The sequence below is a fragment of the Onthophagus taurus genome, unplaced genomic scaffold (assembly GCF_036711975.1).
Source record: "Onthophagus taurus isolate NC unplaced genomic scaffold, IU_Otau_3.0 ScKx7SY_15, whole genome shotgun sequence".
Classification (NCBI taxonomy): domain Eukaryota; kingdom Metazoa; phylum Arthropoda; class Insecta; order Coleoptera; family Scarabaeidae; genus Onthophagus; species Onthophagus taurus.
This window is the reverse complement of record NW_027248940.1, coordinates 2,538,668-2,560,235: the sequence shown is the minus strand read 5'-3', so window position 1 is coordinate 2,560,235 and position 21,568 is coordinate 2,538,668. Positions and strand designations below refer to the sequence as shown.

At 23.6% G+C, this 21,568-nt stretch overlaps 1 protein-coding gene and 1 long non-coding RNA gene across 2 annotated transcripts; one reads left to right on the top strand and one right to left on the bottom strand.

Annotated features, from left to right (window-relative positions):
• Positions 1-10,874: 10,874 nt before the first annotated feature.
• LOC139432462 (uncharacterized) lies at positions 10,875-12,296 on the bottom strand. The gene is made up of 3 exons (XR_011642227.1): positions 11,293-12,296; positions 11,065-11,220; positions 10,875-11,005 (listed from the first exon to the last, which is right to left on the bottom strand). It is a non-coding gene; the product is annotated as an uncharacterized lncRNA (long non-coding RNA).
• A 5,450-nt stretch (positions 12,297-17,746) lies between these two features.
• LOC111418313 (deoxycytidylate deaminase-like) lies at positions 17,747-18,575 on the top strand. The gene is made up of 3 exons (XM_023050825.2): positions 17,747-18,042; positions 18,094-18,310; positions 18,369-18,575. Exons 1-3 carry the CDS (start codon positions 17,823-17,825, stop codon positions 18,493-18,495), a joined length of 564 nt encoding a protein of 187 aa, XP_022906593.2. The 5' UTR covers positions 17,747-17,822; the 3' UTR covers positions 18,496-18,575.
• Positions 18,576-21,568: the final 2,993 nt, after the last annotated feature.

Genomic DNA, 21,568 nt, shown 5'->3' with positions numbered 1-21,568 from the left:
ATCAATTTTTGATTGAGAAGTGTAAATCACCGAAATGTCAAAAATGATTTTTGCAACTGCATTTATCGTTAATCAGAAAATAAAGGCGATGGAGAGAAATGTTATGCACATAAATTGTTTATATTGAACTAAGCTAACATAAAACATAACCAGATTCAACTTGATAGTAATAAATTTTTGATTAAAATGTGTAAATCACCGATATGTCAAAAATTGATGATTTGCACAACTAAATCTATCGTAAATCAGAAACCAAAGGCGATGAAGAAAAATGTTTTGCATATAAATTGTTTATAATGAACCAAACTAACATAAAACATAACCAGACCCAGCTTAATTGTAATCAACTTTTGATTTAGAAGTATAAATCACTGAAATGTCAAAAGTTGATAGTTTTCGCAATTAAATCGATGGTAACTCAGAAACTAAAGGCGATGGAGAGAAATATTTTGCATATAAATAGTTTATAGTGAACCCCACTAACATAGAACATACCCAGATCCAAGAATTGATCAAGAATTGATGATCTTCGTAACTACATCGATAGTAACTCAGAAACTGGAGGCACTGGAAAAGAATGTATTGCTTATAAATTGTTTATAATGAACCCAACAACATAAAACATATCCATATTCAACTTGATGGTAATCAATTTTTGATTAAGAAGTGTAAATCACCGAAATGTCAAGAATTGATGATTTTCGTAACTAAATCGATTGTAACTCGTAAATTAAAGACGATGGAGAAAAATGCTTTGCATATAGATTGTTTATAATGAACCCAACTAACATAAAACATAACCAGATCCAGCTTAATTATAATCAATTTTTGATTAAGAACTGTAAATCACCGAAATGTCAAAAATTGATGATATTCGCAACTAAATCGATCGTAAATCAGAAACTAAAGGCGATGGAGAAAAATGTTGTGCATAAAAATTGTTTATAATGAACCCAACTAACATAAAACATAACCAGATCCCACTTTATTGTAATCAATTTTTGATGAAGAAGTGTAAATCACCGAAATGTCAAATATTAATGATTTTCGCAACTAAATCGATCGTAACTCATAAATTAAAGGTGAAGGAGGGAAATGTTTTGCATATAAATTGTTTGTAATGAATCAAGCTAACATAAAACATCATCAGATCCACCTTGGTTATAATCAATTTTTGATTAAGAAGTGTAAATCACCAAAATGTCAAATATTAATGATTTTCGTAACTAAATCGATCGTAACTCATAAACTAAAGGTGAAGGAGGGAAATGTTTTACATATAAATTGTTTGTAATGAATCAAGCTAACATAAAACAAAACCAGATCCCACTTAATTGTAATCAATTTTTGTTTAAGAGATGTAAATCACCGAAATCTCAAAAATTGATGATTTTCGCAACTAAATGGATCGTAACTCATAAACAAAAGGCGATGGAGACAAATGTTTTGTATATAGATTGTTACTAATGAACCAAACTAACATAAAAAATAACCAGACCCAGCTTAGTTGTAATCAATTTTTGATTAGGAAGTGTAAATCACCGAAATGTCAAGAATTGATAATTTTCGTAGCTAAATCGATCCTATCGCAGAAACTAATGGAGATGGAGAGGAATGTTTTGTGTATAAATTGTTTATAATGAACCCAACTAACATAAAACATAACCAGATCCCACTTTATTGTAATCAATTTTTGATTAAGAAGTGTAAATCACCGAAATGATAAATATTAATGATTTTTGCAACTAAATCGATCGTAACTCATAAACTAAAGGTGAACGAGGGAAATGTTTTACATATAAATTGTTTGTAATAAATCAAGCTAACATGAAATATCACCAGATACACCTTGGTTATAATCAATTTTTGATTAAGAAGTGTAAATCACTGAAATGTTGAAAATTGATGATTTTCGCAACTAAATCGATTGTAACTCATAAACTAAAGGCGATGGAGAAAAATGTTTTACATATAGATTATTTATAATGAACCGAACTAACATAAAACAAACCCAGATCTCACTTAATTGTAATCAATTTTTGTTTAAGAGGTGTAAATCACCGAAATCTCAAAAATTGATGATTTTCGCAACTAAATGGATCGTAACTTATAAACAAAAGGCGATGGAGACAAATGTTTTGCATATAAATTGTTACTAATGAACCAAACTAACATAAAAAATAACCAGACCTAGCTTAGTTGTAATTAATTTTTGATTAGGAAGTGTAAATCACCGAAATGTCAAGAATTGATAATTTTCGTAGCTAAATCGATTCTATCGCAGAAACTAATGGAGATGGAGAGAAATGTTTTGCATGTGAATTGTTTATAATGAACCCAACTAACATGAAACATAACCAGATCCCATTTTATTGTAATCAATTTTTGATTAAGAAGTGTAAATCACCGAAATGTCAAATATTAATGATTTTCACAACTAAATCGATCGTAACTCATAATCTAAAGGTGAAGGAGGGAAATGTTTTACATATAAATTGTTTGTAATGAATCAAGCTAACATAAAACATCATCAGATACACCTTGGTTATAATCAATTTTTGATTAAGAAGTGTAAATCACCGAAATGTCAAGAATTGATGATTTTCGCAACTAAATCGATTATAACTCATAAACAAAAGGCGATGGAGAGAAATGTTTTGTATATAAATTATTACTAATGAACCAAACTAACATAAAACATTAGTCTCTCTGAAGAGAGAATTTTTCGCAGACAATAAAAATTGAAATAAACTGAAAAGTTATTATCTCAAGATCTATATAAGCTTCCTTAATGCGGATTTTACCACTAGAAACTACATTCTTTTCTTTATTTGCGGTAAAACATCCAAAAAGATTTTCGAAATAATTCATTTTTCACGGATTTTTTTAATTATTGAGTAAAAACTAAATATCAAAAGAATTGGGTCAAGTTAAAAATGTTTTTCTTAGTAACTAATCGAGATATTTAAAAACAGTTTTATTTATTAAAAAGATGACGCTTTCTTTTATTAGTTAAGATAGTTTCATGGAGTTTCAAAAAAGAAAGCGATTTTTCACCAATTTTTAAAGATTACAAAAACAGTAAAAATTGAAATAAATTCAAGAATTAATTAAAAATATAATCGATTTTTCATGATTTTTTTAATTTACTTTAATTAAGAAATAACTTAAGTATAACTTTAAGAAATATAGTGATTTTTATACCAAATTAAAGCTAAAAGTGATATGATATATTATATCACTTGATCGCATCATTTTAATTTCGCACAAAAATTTTTTTTTCGAAGATGTAGCAAAAAATTTAAAAATGTTTCTTCAAGTCCTCAAAGTTATTCGTTTCATCCAGATGTAGGATCGCTCGTATGTAAGCTTATTTATTTTTTTAACCCTTTTTTACATCGTTTAAACTCAACACCATGTGTATTAACTAAGCGTAACATATTTAGTCGATTTTGAGCGCTCAAAACGGCTGGATTAAATTGTTTTAAAATTAAAATTGTGAATAGAAAAGAAGTTTTAAAACGCACAACGAGAGCGTTAAACTGCATGTTTTGTGGCTAGAAGAGATAAGAACTTCAGCGGTTGTTGTGTGTGCGGTTTCGTTTCCGTTTTGAAATATTTTATCGGACCTTTTCCTGTTTTATACACCAAATAAGAGCAAAAACTAAATTATAAGCGGTTAACCTTAATGTTGACAAAAAATAAATGTTTTTTTATCGTAATTTTGCATGAAAGCACCAAGTTGAGCGTTACCAACTTATATTTGGTCAAAAATTAAATTTAAATTCGAGAATTATTACGAATAGTTTTGTTTAAATAATCAAAGCGTGTTCGGTGTAGATAAAACCATAAAATGCGATAAAATGGGTCCCCCGGATGTAAAGCGGTTGCACCACGCCTTTTTTCTTTTTAAAAGGATATCGAGTATAAATAGTGAGACTCATGTCGATTTTGAGAGCAGTTTTTCGACTTAATAGTTCCAAACTTGACGCCTATACATTGCGGTTCTTCACTTGGCAACTAATTAATTCATTATTTAAGTTATTAGCTGCCTTCTGAAGGGCAACATTTTTATAGGATAAATCAGCGTTTGCATCGTTCAAATCACAACACCAAAAGTAAGTGTTTTAATTTTAATAATTTGCCAAAAAAATTTTGCCCAAATTAAAAATATTATAACTCAAAAAGTAAAGGTGATCTTTAAAAACTGATTTTATCATGTAAAAGGTGAATCTTTTCTTTATGAGTGACCTTAATTTCTAATCGATTGAATCAAAAATGATTGAAAAAAAGATGCTCATTAATTGTTGAATAGGAAATGCTTAATTTTCAAAAAATCATAAATTCTTTATCAATGTCTTAAATTATAGCTGAAGATGTCTTCTCTCGAAATTAGTATAGAGTTTAAAAATTTTATATAAAAAAGTTTTGAGAAAAAAAATGTATTAGTTTTATTAGATAACTTAATTCGATTAAAATGGGTTAATTTTCAAAAAATCATAACTTCTTTATTTTTGAAAGAGAAGAAGCGATTTATGTCTCAAATTAAACCTGAAGATGTCTTCTTTCGAAACTAGTATTGTATTTAAAAATTTTATATAAAAAGTTTTGAAAAAAAAATTAATTGTTTTTATTAGATAACTTAATTCGATTAAAAATGAGTTAATTTTCAAAAAATCATAACTTCTTCATTTATGGAAATGAAGAAGCGATTTATGTCTCAAATTAAAGCTGAAGTTATCTTCTTTCGAAACTAGTGTAGAGTTTAAAAATTTTATATAAAAAAGTTTTGAGAGAAAAATTAATTACTTTTATTAGATAATTTAATTCGATTAAAAATGAGTTAATTTTCAAAAAATAATTTCTTTATTTATGAAAGCGGAGAAGCGATTTATGTCTCAAATTAAAGCTGAAGATGTCTTCTTTCGAAATTAGTATACAGTTTAAAAATTTTATATAAAAAGTTTTGAGCAAAAAATTCATTACTTTTATTAGATAATTTAATTCGATTAAAAATGAGTTAATTTTCAAAAAATCATAACTTCTTTATTTATAAAAGTGGAGAAGCCATTTATGTCTCAAATTAAAGCTGAAGATGTCTTCTTTCGAAACTAGTGTAGAGTATAACAATTTTATATAAAAAAGTTTTGAGAGAAAAATTAATTACTTTTATTAGATAATTTAATTCGATTAAAAATGAGTTAATTTTCAAAAAATCATAACTTCTTTATTTATGATAGTGAAAAAGCGATTTATATCTCAAATTAAAGCTGAAGATGTCTTCTTTCGAAACTAGTATACAGTTTAAAAATTTGATATAAAATTTTTGAGAAAAAAATTAATTACTTTTATTGTGTAATTTAATTCGATTAAAAATGAGTTAATTTTCAAAAAATCATAACTTCTTTATTTATGAAAGTAAAGAAGCGATTTATGTCTCAAATTAAAGCTGACGATGTCTTCTTTCGAAACTTCTATAGAGTTTAAAAATTTTATATAAAAAAGTTTTGAGAAAAAAATTAATTACTTTTATTAGATAATTTAATTCGATTAAAAATGAGTTAATTTTCAAAAAATCATAGCTTCTTTATTTATGAAAGTGAAGAAGCGATTTATGTCTCAAATTAAAGCTGAAGTTATCTTCTTTCGAAACTAGTATAGAGTTTAAAAATTTTATATAAGCAGTTTTGAGAAAAAAATTAATTACTTTTATTAGATAACTTAATTCGATTAAAAATGGATTCATTTTCAAAAAATCATAACTTCTTTATTTATGAAAGTGAAGAAGCGATTTATGTCTCAAATTAAAGCTCAAGTTGTTTTCTTTCGAAACTAGTATAGAGTTTAAAAATTTTATATAAACAGTTTTGAGAAAAAAATTAATTACTTTTATTAGATAACTTAATTTGATTAAAAATGGATTCATTTTCAAAAAATCATAACTTCTTTATTTATGAAAGTGAAGAAGCGATTTATGTCTCAAATTAAAGCTGAAGATGTCTTCTTTCGAAACTTGTATAGAGTTTAAAAATTTTATATAAACAGTTTTGAGAAATAAATTAATTACTTTTATTAGATAACTTAATTCTATTAAAAATGGATTCATTTTCAAAAAATCATAACTTCTTTATTTATGAAAGCGGAGAAGCGATTTATGTCTCAAATTAAAGCTGAAGATGTCTTCTTTCGAAATTAGTATACAGTTTAAAAATTTTATATAAAAAGTTTTGAGCAAAAAATTAATTACTTTTATTAGATAATTTAATTCGATTAAAAATGAGTTAATTTTCAAAAAATCATAATTTCTTTATTTATAAAAGTGGAGAAGCCATTTATGTCTCAAATTAAAGCTGAAGATGTCTTCTTTCGAAACTAGTATAGAGTTTAAAATTTTTATATAAAAAACTTTTGAGAAAAAAATTAATTACTTTTATTAGATAACTTAATTCGATTAAAAATGGATTCATTTTCAAAAAAACATAACTTCTTTATTTATGAAAGTGAAGAAGCGACTTATGCCTCAAATTAAACCTGAAGATGTCTTCTTTCGAAACTAGTATAGAGTTTAAAAATTTTATATAAAAAGTTTTGAGAAAAAAATTAATTACTTTTATTAGATAACTTAATTCGATTAAAAATGGATTCATTTTCAAAAAATCATAACTTCTTTATTTATGGAAGTGAAGAAGCGATTTATGTCTCAAATTAAAGCTGAAGATGTCTTCTTTCGAAACTAGTATAGACTTTAAAAATTTTGTATTAAAAATTTTTGAGAAAGAAATTAATTACTTTTATTAGATAACTTAATTAGATTAAAATTAGTTAATTTTCAAAAAATCATAACTTCTTTATTTATGAAAGTGAAGAAGAGATTTATGTCTCAAATTAAAGCTGAAGATGTCTTCTTTCGAAACTAGTATAGAGTTTAAAATTTTTATATAAAAAACTTTTGAGAAAAAAATTAATTACTTTTATTAGATAACTTAATTCGATTAAAAATGGATTCATTTTCAAAAAATCATAACTTCTTTATTTATGAAAGCGGAGAAGCGATTTATGTCTCAAATTAAAGCTGAAGATGTCTTCTTTCGAAATTAGTATACAGTTTAAAAATTTTATATAAAAAGTTTTGAGCAAAAAATTAATTACTTTTATTAGATAATTTAATTCGATTAAAAATGAGTTAATTTTCAAAAAATCATAATTTCTTTATTTATAAAAGTGGAGAAGCCATTTATGTCTCAAATTAAAGCTGAAGATGTCTTCTTTCGAAACTAGTATAGAGTTTAAAATTTTTATATAAAAAACTTTTGAGAAAAAAATTAATTACTTTTATTAGATAACTTAATTCGATTAAAAATGGATTCATTTTCAAAAAAACATAACTTCTTTATTTATGAAAGTGAAGAAGCTACTTATGCCTCAAATTAAACCTGAAGATGTCTTCTTTCGAAACTAGTATAGAGTTTAAAAATTTTATATAAAAAGTTTTGAGAAAAAAATTAATTACTTTTATTAGATAACTTAATTCGATTAAAAATGGATTCATTTTCAAAAAATCATAACTTCTTTATTTATGGAAGTGAAGAAGCGATTTATGTCTCAAATTAAAGCTGAAGATGTCTTCTTTCGAAACTAGTATAGACTTTAAAAATTTTGTATTAAAAATTTTTGAGAAAGAAATTAATTACTTTTATTAGATAACTTAATTAGATTAAAATTAGTTAATTTTCAAAAAATCATAACTTCTTTATTTATGAAAGTGAAGAAGAGATTTATGTCTCAAATTAAAGCTGAAGATGTCTTCTTTCGAAACTAGTATAGAGTTTAAAATTTTTATATAAAAAACTTTTGAGAAAAAAATTAATTACTTTTATTAGATAACTTAATTCGATTAAAAATGGATTCATTTTCAAAAAATCATAACTTCTTTATTTATGAAAGCGGAGAAGCGATTTATGTCTCAAATTAAAGCTGAAGATGTCTTCTTTCGAAATTAGTATACAGTTTAAAAATTTTATATAAAAAGTTTTGAGCAAAAAATTAATTACTTTTATTAGATAATTTAATTCGATTAAAAATGAGTTAATTTTCAAAAAATCATAATTTCTTTATTTATAAAAGTGGAGAAGCCATTTATGTCTCAAATTAAAGCTGAAGATGTCTTCTTTCGAAACTAGTATAGAGTCTAAAATTTATATATGAAAAAGTTTTGAGAAAAAAATTGATTACTTTTATTAGATAACTTAATTCAATTAAAAATGAGTTAATTTTCAAAAAATCATAACTTCTTTATTTATAAAAGTGAAGAAGCGATTTATGTCTCAAATTAAAGCTGAAGATGTCTTCTTTCGAAACTAGTATAGACTTTAAAAATTTTGTATAAAATAGTTTTGAGAAAAAAATTAATTACTTTTATTAGATAACCTAATTAGATTAAAATGAGTTAATTTTCAAAAAATCATAACTTCTTTATTTATGAAAGTGAAGAAGCGATTTATGTCTCAAATTAAAGCTGAAGATGTCTTCTTTCGAAACTAGTATAGAGTTTAAAGATTTTATACAAAAAGTTTTGAGAAAAAAATTAATTACTTTTATTAGATAACTTAATTCGATTAAAAATGGATTCATTTTCAAAAAATCATAACATCTTTATTTATGAAAGTGAAGAAGCGATTTATGTCGCAAATCAAAGCTGAAGTTGTCTTCTTTCGAAACTAGTATAGAGTTTAAAAATTTTATATAAAAAGTTTTGAGAAAAACATTAATAACTTTTATTAGATAACTTAATTCGATTAAAAATGAGTTAATTTTCAAAAAATCATAACTTCTTTATTTATGAAAGTGAAGAAGCGATTTATATCTCAAATTAAAGCTGAAGATGTTTTCTTTCGAAACTAATATAGACTTTAAAAATTTTATATAAAAAGTTTTGTGAAAAAAATTAATTACTTTTATTAGATAACTTAATTCGATTAAAAATGGAGTCATTTTCAAAAAATCATAACTTCTTTATTTATGAAAGTGAAAAAGCGATTTATATCTCAAATTAAAGCTGAAGATGTCTTCTTTCGAAATTAGTATACAGTTTAAAAATTTTATATAAACAGTTTTGAGCAAAAAATTAATTACTTTTTTTAGATAACTTAATTCGATTAAAAATGAATTCATTTTCAAAAAATCATAACTTCTTTATTTATGAAAGTGAAGAAGCGATTTATATCTCAAATTAAAGCTGAAGATGTTTTCTTTCGAAACTAATATAGACTTTAAAAATTTTATATAAAAAGTTTTGTGAAAAAAATTAATTACTTTTATTAGATAACTTAATTCGATTAAAAATGGAGTCATTTTCAAAAAATCATAACTTCTTTATTTATGAAAGTGAAAAAGCAATTTATATCTCAAATTAAAGCTGAAGATGTCTTCTTTCGAAATTAGTATACAGTTTAAAAATTTTATATAAACAGTTTTGAGCAAAAAATTAATTACTTTTTTTAGATAACTTAATTCGATTAAAAATGAATTCATTTTCAAAAAATCATAACTTCTTTATTTATGAAAGTGAAGAAGCGATTTATATCTCAAATTAAAGCTGAAGATGTTTTCTTTCGAAACTAATATAGACTTTAAAAATTTTATATAAAAAGTTTTGTGAAAAAAATTAATTACTTTTATTAGATAACTTAATTCGATTAAAAATGGAGTCATTTTCAAAAAATCATAACTTCTTTATTTATGAAAGTGAAAAAGCGATTTATATCTCAAATTAAAGCTGAAGATGTCTTCTTTCGAAATTAGTATACAGTTTAAAAATTTTATATAAACAGTTTTGAGCAAAAAATTAATTACTTTTTTTAGATAACTTAATTCGATTAAAAATGAATTCATTTTCAAAAAATCATAACTTCTTTATTTATGGAAGTGAAGAAGTGATTTATGTCTCAAATTAAAGCTGAAGATGTCTTCTTTCGAAACTAGTATAGAGTTTAAAAATTTTATTGAGAAAAAAATTAATTACTTTTACTAGATAACTTAATTCGATTAAAAATGGATTCGTTTTCAAAAAATCATAACTTCTTTATTTATGAATCTGAAGAAGCCATTTATGTCTCAAATTAAAGCTGAAGATGTCTTCTTTCGAAACTAGTATAGAGTTTAAAATTTTTATATAAAAAACTTTTGAGAAAAAATGAATTACTTTTTTTAAATAACTTAATTCGATTAAAAAACGATTCATTTTCAAAAAATCATAACTTCCTTATTTATGGAAGTGAAGAAGCGATTTATATTTCAAATTAAAGCTGAAGATGACTTCTTTCGAAATTAGTATAGAGTTTAAAAATTTTATATAAAAAGTTTTGAGAAAAAAATTAATTACTTTTATTAGATAACTTAATTCGATTAAAAATGGATTCATTTTCAAAAAATCATAACTTCTTTATTTATAAAAGTGAAGAAGCGATTTATGTCTCAAATTAAAGCTGAAGATGTCTTCTTTCGAACCTAGTGTAGAGTTTAAAAATTTTATATAAAAAAGTTTTGAGAGAAAAATTGATTACTTTTATTAGATAATTTAATTCGATTAAAAATGAGTTAATTTTCAAAAAATCATAACTTCTTTATTTATGAAAGTGAAGAAGCGATTTATGTGTCAAATTAAAGCTGAAGATGTCTTCTTTCGAAACTGGTATAAAGTTTAAACATTTTATATAAAAAAGTTTTGAGAAAAAAATTAATAACGTTTTTGCAGTTCGTTAAATTATTATTGGGAAGAAAATCGAAGTTAGTAAAAGTAATAAATTTTGTTATTTAGAATAATTTATTAAAATGTTGAAGTTTAATTTTAAATTTAACAATTATAGTGTCCATTATAATTTTAATATTGCCATATTTAAATCTCAATTATTACTATATGTGTTTGAGTTGTGAATAAATTTTAAAAGTTTTTTATCTTTGTAAGTTGTACCAACCAATTATAAAATGCGTAAACTTTCTTGTATTCCTTAAACACAATCGGTCGTTTTATAATTTTTAAGTTACCTAAGTTTATAAATAATTTACTTTAAGCGCTGCTTCTAGAGATATTTCCCCAAAAAATGGTACTTCGACCATAAGTGGCTTCTGACACATGGTAAGAAAAGTTAATACATCTTTTCTCGTTAACACATCCGCTTCATACCAATTCATATCATGAACTGCAACCGACACACTCTCTGCCTATCATTAAGACAAAACACATTAATTTATTACTCAAAAGATCGATTAATGATTAGATTGAGTTGCTCATACCGCTGTGATAAATCTTTGCCCGATCGCATAGCAAAGATATGACCAGAAGAAACACCATGCAGCTATGGAAATGTTTTTCAAGTCCATCGTCTAAAAGTATAGATTTTATTAATTGTGATAAACGATGCGATAAATTAATATTCAACCAAAACAAACGCGGCGGTTGAAACGGCCAAACACAGCAAAAGAGAAATTTTTGCTGGCACGAGTAAGCCAGCAATAAAATTTTTAACAACTTCAAATAATCTGGAAATAAACGATTTATCATAAATATCCGTAAAAAAATTAATTTGCAGTACTTAAATATTTCTTGATGTTGTAAGATGAGAGGATGCAACTTTTTAAAGTTTTCCGTTTTATTTCTGGTGAATTTTATTGTATTAATTGAGTCATTAAGATGCTCGATTCGTATAATTATTAATTCCAATGAATACCAATACAATAACAATATGTTTAATAAAACGTTCAGCGTAATATCCATGGTGTATATTTGAAATATCATCAGCAATATCATCACCCACTGATTCAAATCAAAAGGAAAGTAATATTCAAAGATAAAGCAATACTTTGTGTTCTTAAAAGTTGCACAGTTATCCCCCAAAAGCATAACGTACGTCATATAATACACGAAAAAAAATGATACACAACGAATACTTTTTAACGCAAATTTCATATTCTCTTCAATAAATCCAAATCGTTTCGGAACACCATATCTATTAAAATCACTTAATTTTTCAATCATTTCGAACAAACGATCTCGTTTATGTAACAGTTGGAAATTAAGAGATTCAAGGAAATAGCCCATCGATACATACTCAATATGAAACAAAACTGTTCTAATGCTCGTCTTATAATCTGAAAGGTAAAAAGAAAGTAACCATAATAAATTCGTAATTTTCTTCAACAACTTTAAACACTAACCTTTAAGTTCTAATAGAAACGGATAAGTTGCCCAAATAAAATTAATACTTATCAAAATAATTGGGGTAAAACCTCGAAGTCCTTGCGATGTGGGCCAACACCGCAATTTCCGAAAACACTGTTCAAAAAGAAAATAACTGAGCGTTTTCGTCATTTTGAATGCAACCGATGCGATTGAATTGAATCGAAGAAATATAAGTGGAAAAAGAAAGAAGTAACATTAGTATTAAAATTGAACCATGAAAATTGATTTATAACAAGGGTATTTTTAATTTTTAATGTGGATTAAAAGCAAGACGAGTTATAAGGAAAGAATAGCCTTTTTAACCTTCCTTATTTTTCAATGGATTTTTTTCTCAAAACATTTTTATATACAATTTTTAAATACACGTATCGAAAGACATCTTCAGTTTTAATTTGAGTCATAAATCGTTTCTTCACTTTCATAAATAAAGAAGTTATGATTTTTTGAAAATTAACTCATTTTTAATCGAATGAAGCTATCTAATAAAAGTTATTAATGTTTTTCTCAAAACTTTTTTATATAAAATTTTTAAACTCTATACTAGTTTCGAAAGAAGACATCTTCAGCTTTAATTTGACACATAAATCGCTTCTTCACTTTCATAAATAAAGAAGTTATGGTTTTTTGAAAATTAACTCATTTTTAATCGTATTAAGTTATCTAATTAAAGTAATTAATTTTTTCTCAAAATTTTTTTATATAACATTTTTAAACTTTATACTAGTTTCGAAAGAAGACATCTTCAGCTTTAATTTGACACATAAATCGCTTCTTCACTTTCATAAATAAAGAAGTTATGATTTTTTGAAAATTAACTCATTTTTAATCGAAATAAGGTATCTAATAAAAGTAATTAATTTTTTTCTCAAAACTGTTTTATATAAAATTGTAAAATGCTACACAGATTTCGAAAGAGGACATCTTCAGCTTTAATTTGAAACATAAATCATTACTTTATTTTCAAAAATAAAGAAGTTATGATTTTTTTAAAATTAACTATTTTTCAATGGAATTAAATTGTCTTATAAAAGTAATTAATGTTTTTCTCAAAATTCTCTTATATAAACTTTTTAAATGCTATACAGATTTCGAAAGAGAACATCTTCAGCTTTAATTTGAGATATAAATCACTACTTTATTTTCAGAAATAAAGAAGTTATGATTTTTTTAAAATTAACTATTTTTCAATGGAATTAAATTGTCTTATAAAAGTAATTAATGTTTTTCTCAAAATTCTCTTGTATAAACTTCTTAAATGCTATACAGATTTCGAAAGAGAACATCTTCAGCTTTAATTTGAAACATAAATCACTACTTTATTTTCAAAAATAAAGAAGTTATGGTTTTTTGAAAATTAACTATTTTTCAATGGAATTAAATTGTCTTATAAAAGTAATTAATGTTTTTCTCAAAATTCTCTTATATAAACTTTTTAAATGCTATACAGATTTCGAAAGAGGACATCTTCAGCTTTAATTTGAGATATAAATCACTACTTTATTTTCAAAAATAAAGAAGTTATGATTTTTTTAAAATTAACTATTTTTCAATGGAATTAAATTGTCTCATAAAAGTAATTAATGTTTTTCTCAAAATTCTTTTATATAAATTTCTTAAATACTATACAGATTGCGAAAGAGGACATCTTCAGCTTTAATTTGAGACATAAATCATTACTTTATTTTTAAAAATAAAGATGTTATGGTTTTTTGAAAATTAACTATTTTTCAATGGAATTAAATTGTCTTATAAAAGTAATTAATGTTTTTCTCAAAATTCTCTTATATAAACTTTTTAAATACTATACAGATTTTGAAAGAGGACATCTTCAGCTTTAATTTGAAACATAAACCACTACTTTATTTTCAAGAATAAAGAAGTTATGATTTTTTGAAAATTAACTATTTTTCAATGGAATTAAATTGTCTTATAAAAGTAATTAATGATTTTCTTAGAATTCACTTATATGAAATTTTTAAACTCTATACAAGTTTTGAAAGAAGACATCTTCAGCTTTAGTTTGAAACATAAATCACTACTTTATTTTCAAAAATAAAGAAATCATGGTTTTTTGACAATTAACTGTTTCTCAATAGAATTAAATTGTTTTATAAAAGTAAATAATGTATTTCTCGAAATTTTTTTATATAAACTCTTTAAATGCTATACAGATTTCGAAAGAGGACATCTTTAGCTTTAATTTGAGATATAACTCACTACTTTATTTTCAAAAATAAAGAAGTTATGATTTTTTTAAAATTAACTATTTTTTAGTCGAATTAAAATATCTAATAAAAGTAATTAATTTCTCTTAAAAAGTTTTTATATAAAATTTTTAAATGCAACACAGATTTCGAAAGAGGACATCTTCAGCTTTAATTTGAGACATAAATCACTACTTTATTTTCAAAAATAAAGAAGTTATGGTTTTTTGAAAATTAAATGTTTCTCAATGGAATTAAATTGTTTTATAAAAGTAATTAATTTTTTCTCATTTTTTTTTTATATAAAATTGTTAAATGCTACACAGATTTCGAAAAAGGACATCTTCAGCTTTAATTTGAAACATAAATCACTACTTTATTTTCAAAAATAAAGAAGTTATGGTTTTTTGAAAATTAACTATTTTTCAATGGAATCAAATTGTCTTATAAAAGTAATTAATGTTTTTCTCAAAATTCTTTTATATAAATTTCTTAAATGCTATACAGATTTCGAAAGAGGACATCTTCAGCTTTAATTTGAGACATAAATCACTACTTTATTTTCAAAAATAAAGAAGTTATGGTTTTTTGAAAATTAAATGTTTCTCAATGGAATTAAATTGTTTTATAAAAGTAATTAATTTTTTCTCATTTTTTTTTTATATAAAATTGTTAAATGCTACACAGATTTCGAAAAAGGACATCTTCAGCTTTAATTTGAAACATAAATCACTACTTTATTTTCAAAAATAAAGAAGTTATGGTTTTTTGAAAATTAACTATTTTTCAATGGAATCAAATTGTCTTATAAAAGTAATTAATGTTTTTCTCAAAATTCTTTTATATAAATTTTTTAAATGCTATACAGACTTCGAAAGAGAACATCTTCAGCTTTAATTTGAGATATAAATCACTACTTTATTTTCAAAAATAAAGAAGTTATGATTTTTTGAAAATTAACTGTTTCTCAATGGAATTAAATTGTCTTATAAAAGTAATTAATGTTTTTCTCAAAATTCTTTTATATAAATTTCTTAAATGCTATACAGATTTCGAAAGAGGACATCTTCAGCTTTAATTTGAATCATAAATAACTACTTTATTTTCGAAAATAAAGAAGTTATGGTTTTTTGAAAATAAACTATTTTTCAATGGAATTAAATTGTCTTATAAAAGTAATTAATGTTTTTCTCAAAATTCTTTTATATAAATTTCTTAAATACTATACAGATTGCGAAAGAGGACATCTTCAGCTTTAATTTGAGACATAAATCATTACTTTATTTTTAAAAATAAAGATGTTATGGTTTTTTGAAAATTAACTATTTTTCAATGGAATTAAATTGTCTTATAAAAGAAATTAATGTTTTTCTCAAAATTCTCTTATATAAACTTTTTAAATGCTATACGGATTTCGAAAGAGGACATCTTCAGCTTTAATTTGAAACATAAATAACTACTTTATTTTCGAAAATAAAGAAATTAAGGTTTTTTGAAAATTAACTATTTTTCAATGGAATTAAATTGTCTTATAAAAGTAATTAATGTTTTTCTCAAAATTCTCTTATATAAACTTTTTAAATACTATACAGATTTTGAAAGAGGACATCTTCAGCTTTAATTTGAAACATAAACCACTACTTTATTTTCAAGAATAAAGAAGTTATGATTTTTTGAAAATTAACTATTTTTCAATGGAATTAAATTGTCTTATAAAAGTAATTAATGATTTTCTTAGAATTCACTTATATGAAATTTTTAAACTCTATACAAGTTTTGAAAGAAGACATCTTCAGCTTTAGTTTGAAACATAAATCACTACTTTATTTTCAAAAATAAAGAAATCATGGTTTTTTGACAATTAACTGTTTCTCAATAGAATTAAATTGTTTTATAAAAGTAAATAATGTATTTCTCGAAATTTTTTTATATAAACTCTTTAAATGCTATACAGATTTCGAAAGAGGACATCTTTAGCTTTAATTTGAGATATAACTCACTACTTTATTTTCAAAAATAAAGAAGTTATGATTTTTTTAAAATTAACTATTTTTTAGTCGAATTAAAATATCTAATAAAAGTAATTAATTTCTCTTAAAAAGTTTTTATATAAAATTTTTAAATGCAACACAGATTTCGAAAGAGGACATCTTCAGCTTTAATTTGAAACATAAATAACTACTTTATTTTCGAAAATAAAGAAATTATGGTTTTTTGAAAATTAACTATTTTTCAATGGAATTAAATTGTCTTATAAAAGTAATTAATGTTTTTCTCAAAATTCTTTTATATAAATTTTTTAAATGCTATACAGACTTCGAAAGAGGACATCTTCAGCTTTAATTTGAGATATAAATCACTACTTTATTTTCAAAAATAAAGAAGTTATGATTTTTTGAAAATTAACTGTTTCTCAATGGAATTAAATTGTCTTATAAAAGTAATTAATGTTTTTCCCAAATTTTTTTTGTATACAATTTTTCAATGCAATACAGATTTCGAAAGAGGACATCTTCAGCTTTAATTTGAAAAATAAATCACTACTTCATTTTCAAAAATAAAGAAATTATGGTTTTTTGAAAATTAACTATTTTTCAATGGAATTAAATTGTCTTATAAAAGTAATTAATGTTTTTCTCAAAATTCTTTTATATAAATTTTTTAAATGCTATACAGACTTCGAAAGAGGACATCTTCAGCTTTAATTTGAGATATAAATCACTACTTTATTTTCAAAAATAAAGAAGTTATGATTTTTTGAAAATTAACTGTTTCTCAATGGAATTAAATTGTCTTATAAAAGTAATTAATGTTTTTCCCAAATTTTTTTTGTATACAATTTTTCAATGCAATACAGATTTAGAAAGAGGACATCTTCCGCTTCAATCTGAGTCATAAATCGCTTCTTTATTTTCAAAAATAAAGAAGTTATGATTTTTTGAAAATTAATCTTTTTTCAATGGAATTGCATTACCTAAGAGAAATTATTAATATTTTTCTCAAAACTTTTTTATATAAAATTTTTAAGCTCTATACATGTTTCGAAAGAAGGCATCTTCAGCTATAATTTGAGACATAAATCGCTTCTTCACTTTCATAAATAAAGAAGTTATGATTTTTTGAAAATGAATCCATTTTTAATCGAATTAAGTTATCTAATAAAAGTTATTAACATTTTTCTCAAAACTTTTTTATATAAAATTTTTAAACTCTATACACGTTTCGGAACAAGTTTTTTCAATTTGAAATCGATTCCATCAAAAACATTTAAAGTCAATTTTACGCATTTAGATAAGTAAATTACTTAAGCTATAAACCAAGATAACAATAAGATATCTAGCGGATATTTTCGCAGCTCATTATGTGATTACCATTTATCAATGTGCTCTATAACGATGAATAACATAGAATTAGATAATCTATATATGCGTATAGCCTTGGTAAATGGAATGAGGAGCGTTGAAAATTTTAAGGTAGGAGTTTGTGTTGTTGATCCAAATGGTAAAGTTATTGCAATGGGGCATAACTCAATTTTACTTCCTAATCTTCATAAAACACTCGTCCAAAACAATAATGATTACGCGGTTCGTTACTTGACCAGTAAGTAACTTATAATGCTATAATTAGATGATTTTAGGGTATTAATTTTAGTTGAGTTGGGGATTGAGACAGCCCTCAATGATTCCAACGTCGATTATAAAGGTTCTACCGTTTATGCCACCACTTACCCCACCGCATATTGCGCGAAAGAAATGGTTAAAAAAAAGATTAAACGTGTCGTATTTTATAATGATGTAAGGACTGATTTTCACGACAACTATTATGCAAGTACCACTTCAATTTTGCAGGAAGGTGACGTTGAGATAAGGTAAAATCAATTTTATCACACTCAATAAAATCGTTTCAATCACGTTTTTTCTTTCAAGTTTCTTTGAAGCTCAAGATGATAGACACCCCGATTACACCGAAAACAACGACACTAAAGCGATCCGGTTGGCTGCAAATCTGGTCAATTTAAAAGAGTACACAACTTATTTAATTCGTAGAATTTAAAAATGATAAAATTCAAAAAATCGTGCAAATTATAAATTGATTTTGATACTAAAATAAAGCTTAGGCTGTCCTCTTTAAAATGGTTTATAATTCGTTGTTTCAATTTGTAATCTTATCTCCAAAACTAAATGAGATGTTCAAAACTAAATTTTAAAGCCTTAAAATGGATTATCACCTTTATATGTAAAGAAAATGTCACAACAATAACAGCCCAACCATTTTTTGATTTTAATGTATCAACGTTATTAGCTTTTGTAAGCAAGAAAATTTCGCTTAAATTAAAAAAATTCCAATTCAAGAACTAAAACTGATTTTTAAAAATGAATTTTATCATCATAAAGGTGTTTCTTTTATTTATAAATGACCATAACTTCAAATTGATGGATTTCTTGAAAAAATGTTCAATTATTCAATTTATTTCAATTTGAATTTATATTTTCAAAAAATCATAACTTCTTTATTTATGAGATTGAGGAAGCGATTTATGTCTCAATTTAAAGCTGAAGATGTCTTCTTTCAAAACTTGTATAGAGTTTAAAAATTTTATATAAAAAAGTTTTGAGAAAAACCTTAATTACTTTTATTAGATAACTTAATTCGATTAAAAATAAGTTAAATTTCAAAATGTTATAACTTCTTTATTTATTAAAGCGAAGAAGCGATTTATGTCTCAAATTAAAGCTGAAGATGTCTTCTTTCGAAACTTGCATAGAGTTTAAAAATTTTATATAAAAAAGTTTTGAGAAAAAAAATTTATAACTTTTATTAGATAATTTAATTTGATTAAAAATGAGCTAATTTTCAAAAAATCATAACTTCTTTATTTATGATAGTGAAGAAACGATTTATGTCTCAAATTAAAGCTGAAGATGTCTTCTTTCAAAACGTGTATAGTATTTAAAATTTTATACAACAAAATTTTGAGAAAACCCTTAATTACTTTTATTAGATAACTTAATTCGATTAAAAATGCGTTAAATTCCAAAAAGTTATAACTTCTTTATTTATGAAAGTGAAGAAGCGATTTATGTCTCAAATTAAAGCTGAAGATGTCTTCTTTCGAAACTTGTAAGGAGTAAAAAAATTTTATATAAAAGAGTTTTGAGAAAAACCTTAATTACTTTTATTAGATAACTTAATTCGATTAAAAATGAGTTAATTTTCAAAAAATCATAACTTCTTTATTTAATAAAGCGAAGAAGCGATTTATATCTGAAATTAAAGCTGAAGATGTCTTCTTTCGAAACTTGTATAGAGTTTAAATATTTTATATAAAAAAGTTTTGAGAAAAAAATTAATTACTTATATTAGATAACTTAATTCGATTAAAAATTACTTAATTTTCAAAAAATCATAACTGCTTTATTTATGAAAGTGAAGAAACGATTTATGTCTCAAATTAAAGCTGAAGATGTCTTCTTTCGAAACTACCATAGAATTTAAAAATTTTATATAAAAAGTTTTTGAGAAAAAAATTAATTACTCTTATTAGATAATTTAATCCGATTAAAAATAAGTTAATTTTCAAAAAATCATAACTTCTTTATTTGTTAAAGCGAAGAAGCGATTTATGTCTCAAGTTAAAGCTGAAGATATCTTCTTTCGAAACTTGCATAGAGTTTAAAAATTTTATATAAAAAAGTTTTAAGAAAAAAATTAATTACTTTTATAAGATAACTTAATTCGATTAAAAATGAGTTCATTTTCAAAAAATTGTATCATATTTATTTATGAAATTGAAGAAACGATTTATGTCTCAAATTAAAGCTGAAGATGTCTTCTGTCGAAACTTGTATAGAGTTTAAAAATTTTATATAAAATAGTTTTGAGAAGTTTAGTAGAGTTTATTAGCTAACTTAATTCGATTAAAAATGAGTTAATTTTCAAAAAATTGTATCATCTTTATTTATGAAATTGGAGAAACGATTTATGTCTCAAATTATAGCTGAAGATGTCTTTTTTCGAAACTTGTATAGAGTTTAAAAATTTTATATTAAATAGTTTTGAGAAAAACATTAATTACTTTTATTAGATAACTTAATTCGATTAAAAATAAATTAATTTTCAAAAAATCATAACTTCTTTATTTATAGAAGTGAAGAAACGATTTATGTCTCAAATTAAAGCTGAAGATGTCTTCTTTCGAAACTTGTATAGAGTTTAAAAATTTTATATAAAAAAGTTTTGAGAAAAACCTTAATTACTTTTATTAGATAACTTAATTCGATTAAAAATGAGTTAATTTTCAAAAAATCATATCTTCTTTATTTATGAAAGTGAAGAAGAGATTTATGTCTCAAATTAAAGCTGAAGATGTCCTCTTTCGAAACTTGTAAAGAGTAAAAAAATTGTATATAAAAGAGTTTTGAGAAAAACCTTAATTACTTTTATTGTATAACTTAATTCGATTAAAAATTAGTTAATTTTCAAAAATCATAACTTCGTTAATTATGAAAGTGAAGAAGCGATTTATGTCTCAAATTAAAGCTGAAGATGTCGTCTTTCGAAATTTGTATAGAATTTAAAAATTTTATATAAAAAAGTTTTGAGAAAAACAAGATTACTTTTATTAGATAATTTAATTTGATAAAAAATGATTTAATTTTCAAAAATTCATAACTTCTTTATTTATGAAAGTGAAGAAGCGATTGATGGCTCAAATTAAAGTTGAAGATGTCTTCTTTCGAAACTTGTATAGAGCTTAAAAATTTTACATAAAAAGGTTTTAAGAAAAAAATTAATTACTTTTATTAGATAATTTAATTTGATTAAAAATGAGTTAATTTTCAAAAAATCATAACTTCTTTATTTATGAAATTGAAGAAACGATTTATGTCTCAAATTAAAGCTGAAGATGTCTACTTTCGAGACATATATAACGTTTAAAAATTTTGTATAAAAAAGTTTTGAGAAAAAATGTAATAAATGTAGTGCTGTTAATTACTTTATCTAAAAAGATTGAGAAATAGATGATTTTCAAAAAATTATAACTTCGGTATTTATGAAAATAAAGAAATGATTTATGTTTTAAATTAAAGCTTAGAATCTGTTCTTTCGAAATATGTGTAACACG

Bases quoted from the DNA above. Each gene is read 5' to 3' on its own strand.
- LOC111418313 (XM_023050825.2), top strand. From the start codon at position 17,823: ATGTGCTCTATAACGATGAATAACATAGAATTAGATAATCTATATATG. The intron at 18,043-18,093 runs GTAAGTAACTTA...TATTAATTTTAG, and splicing joins CGCGGTTCGTTACTTGACCA to TTGAGTTGGGGATTGAGACA. The intron at 18,311-18,368 runs GTAAAATCAATT...TTTTCTTTCAAG, and splicing joins GAAGGTGACGTTGAGATAAG to TTTCTTTGAAGCTCAAGATG.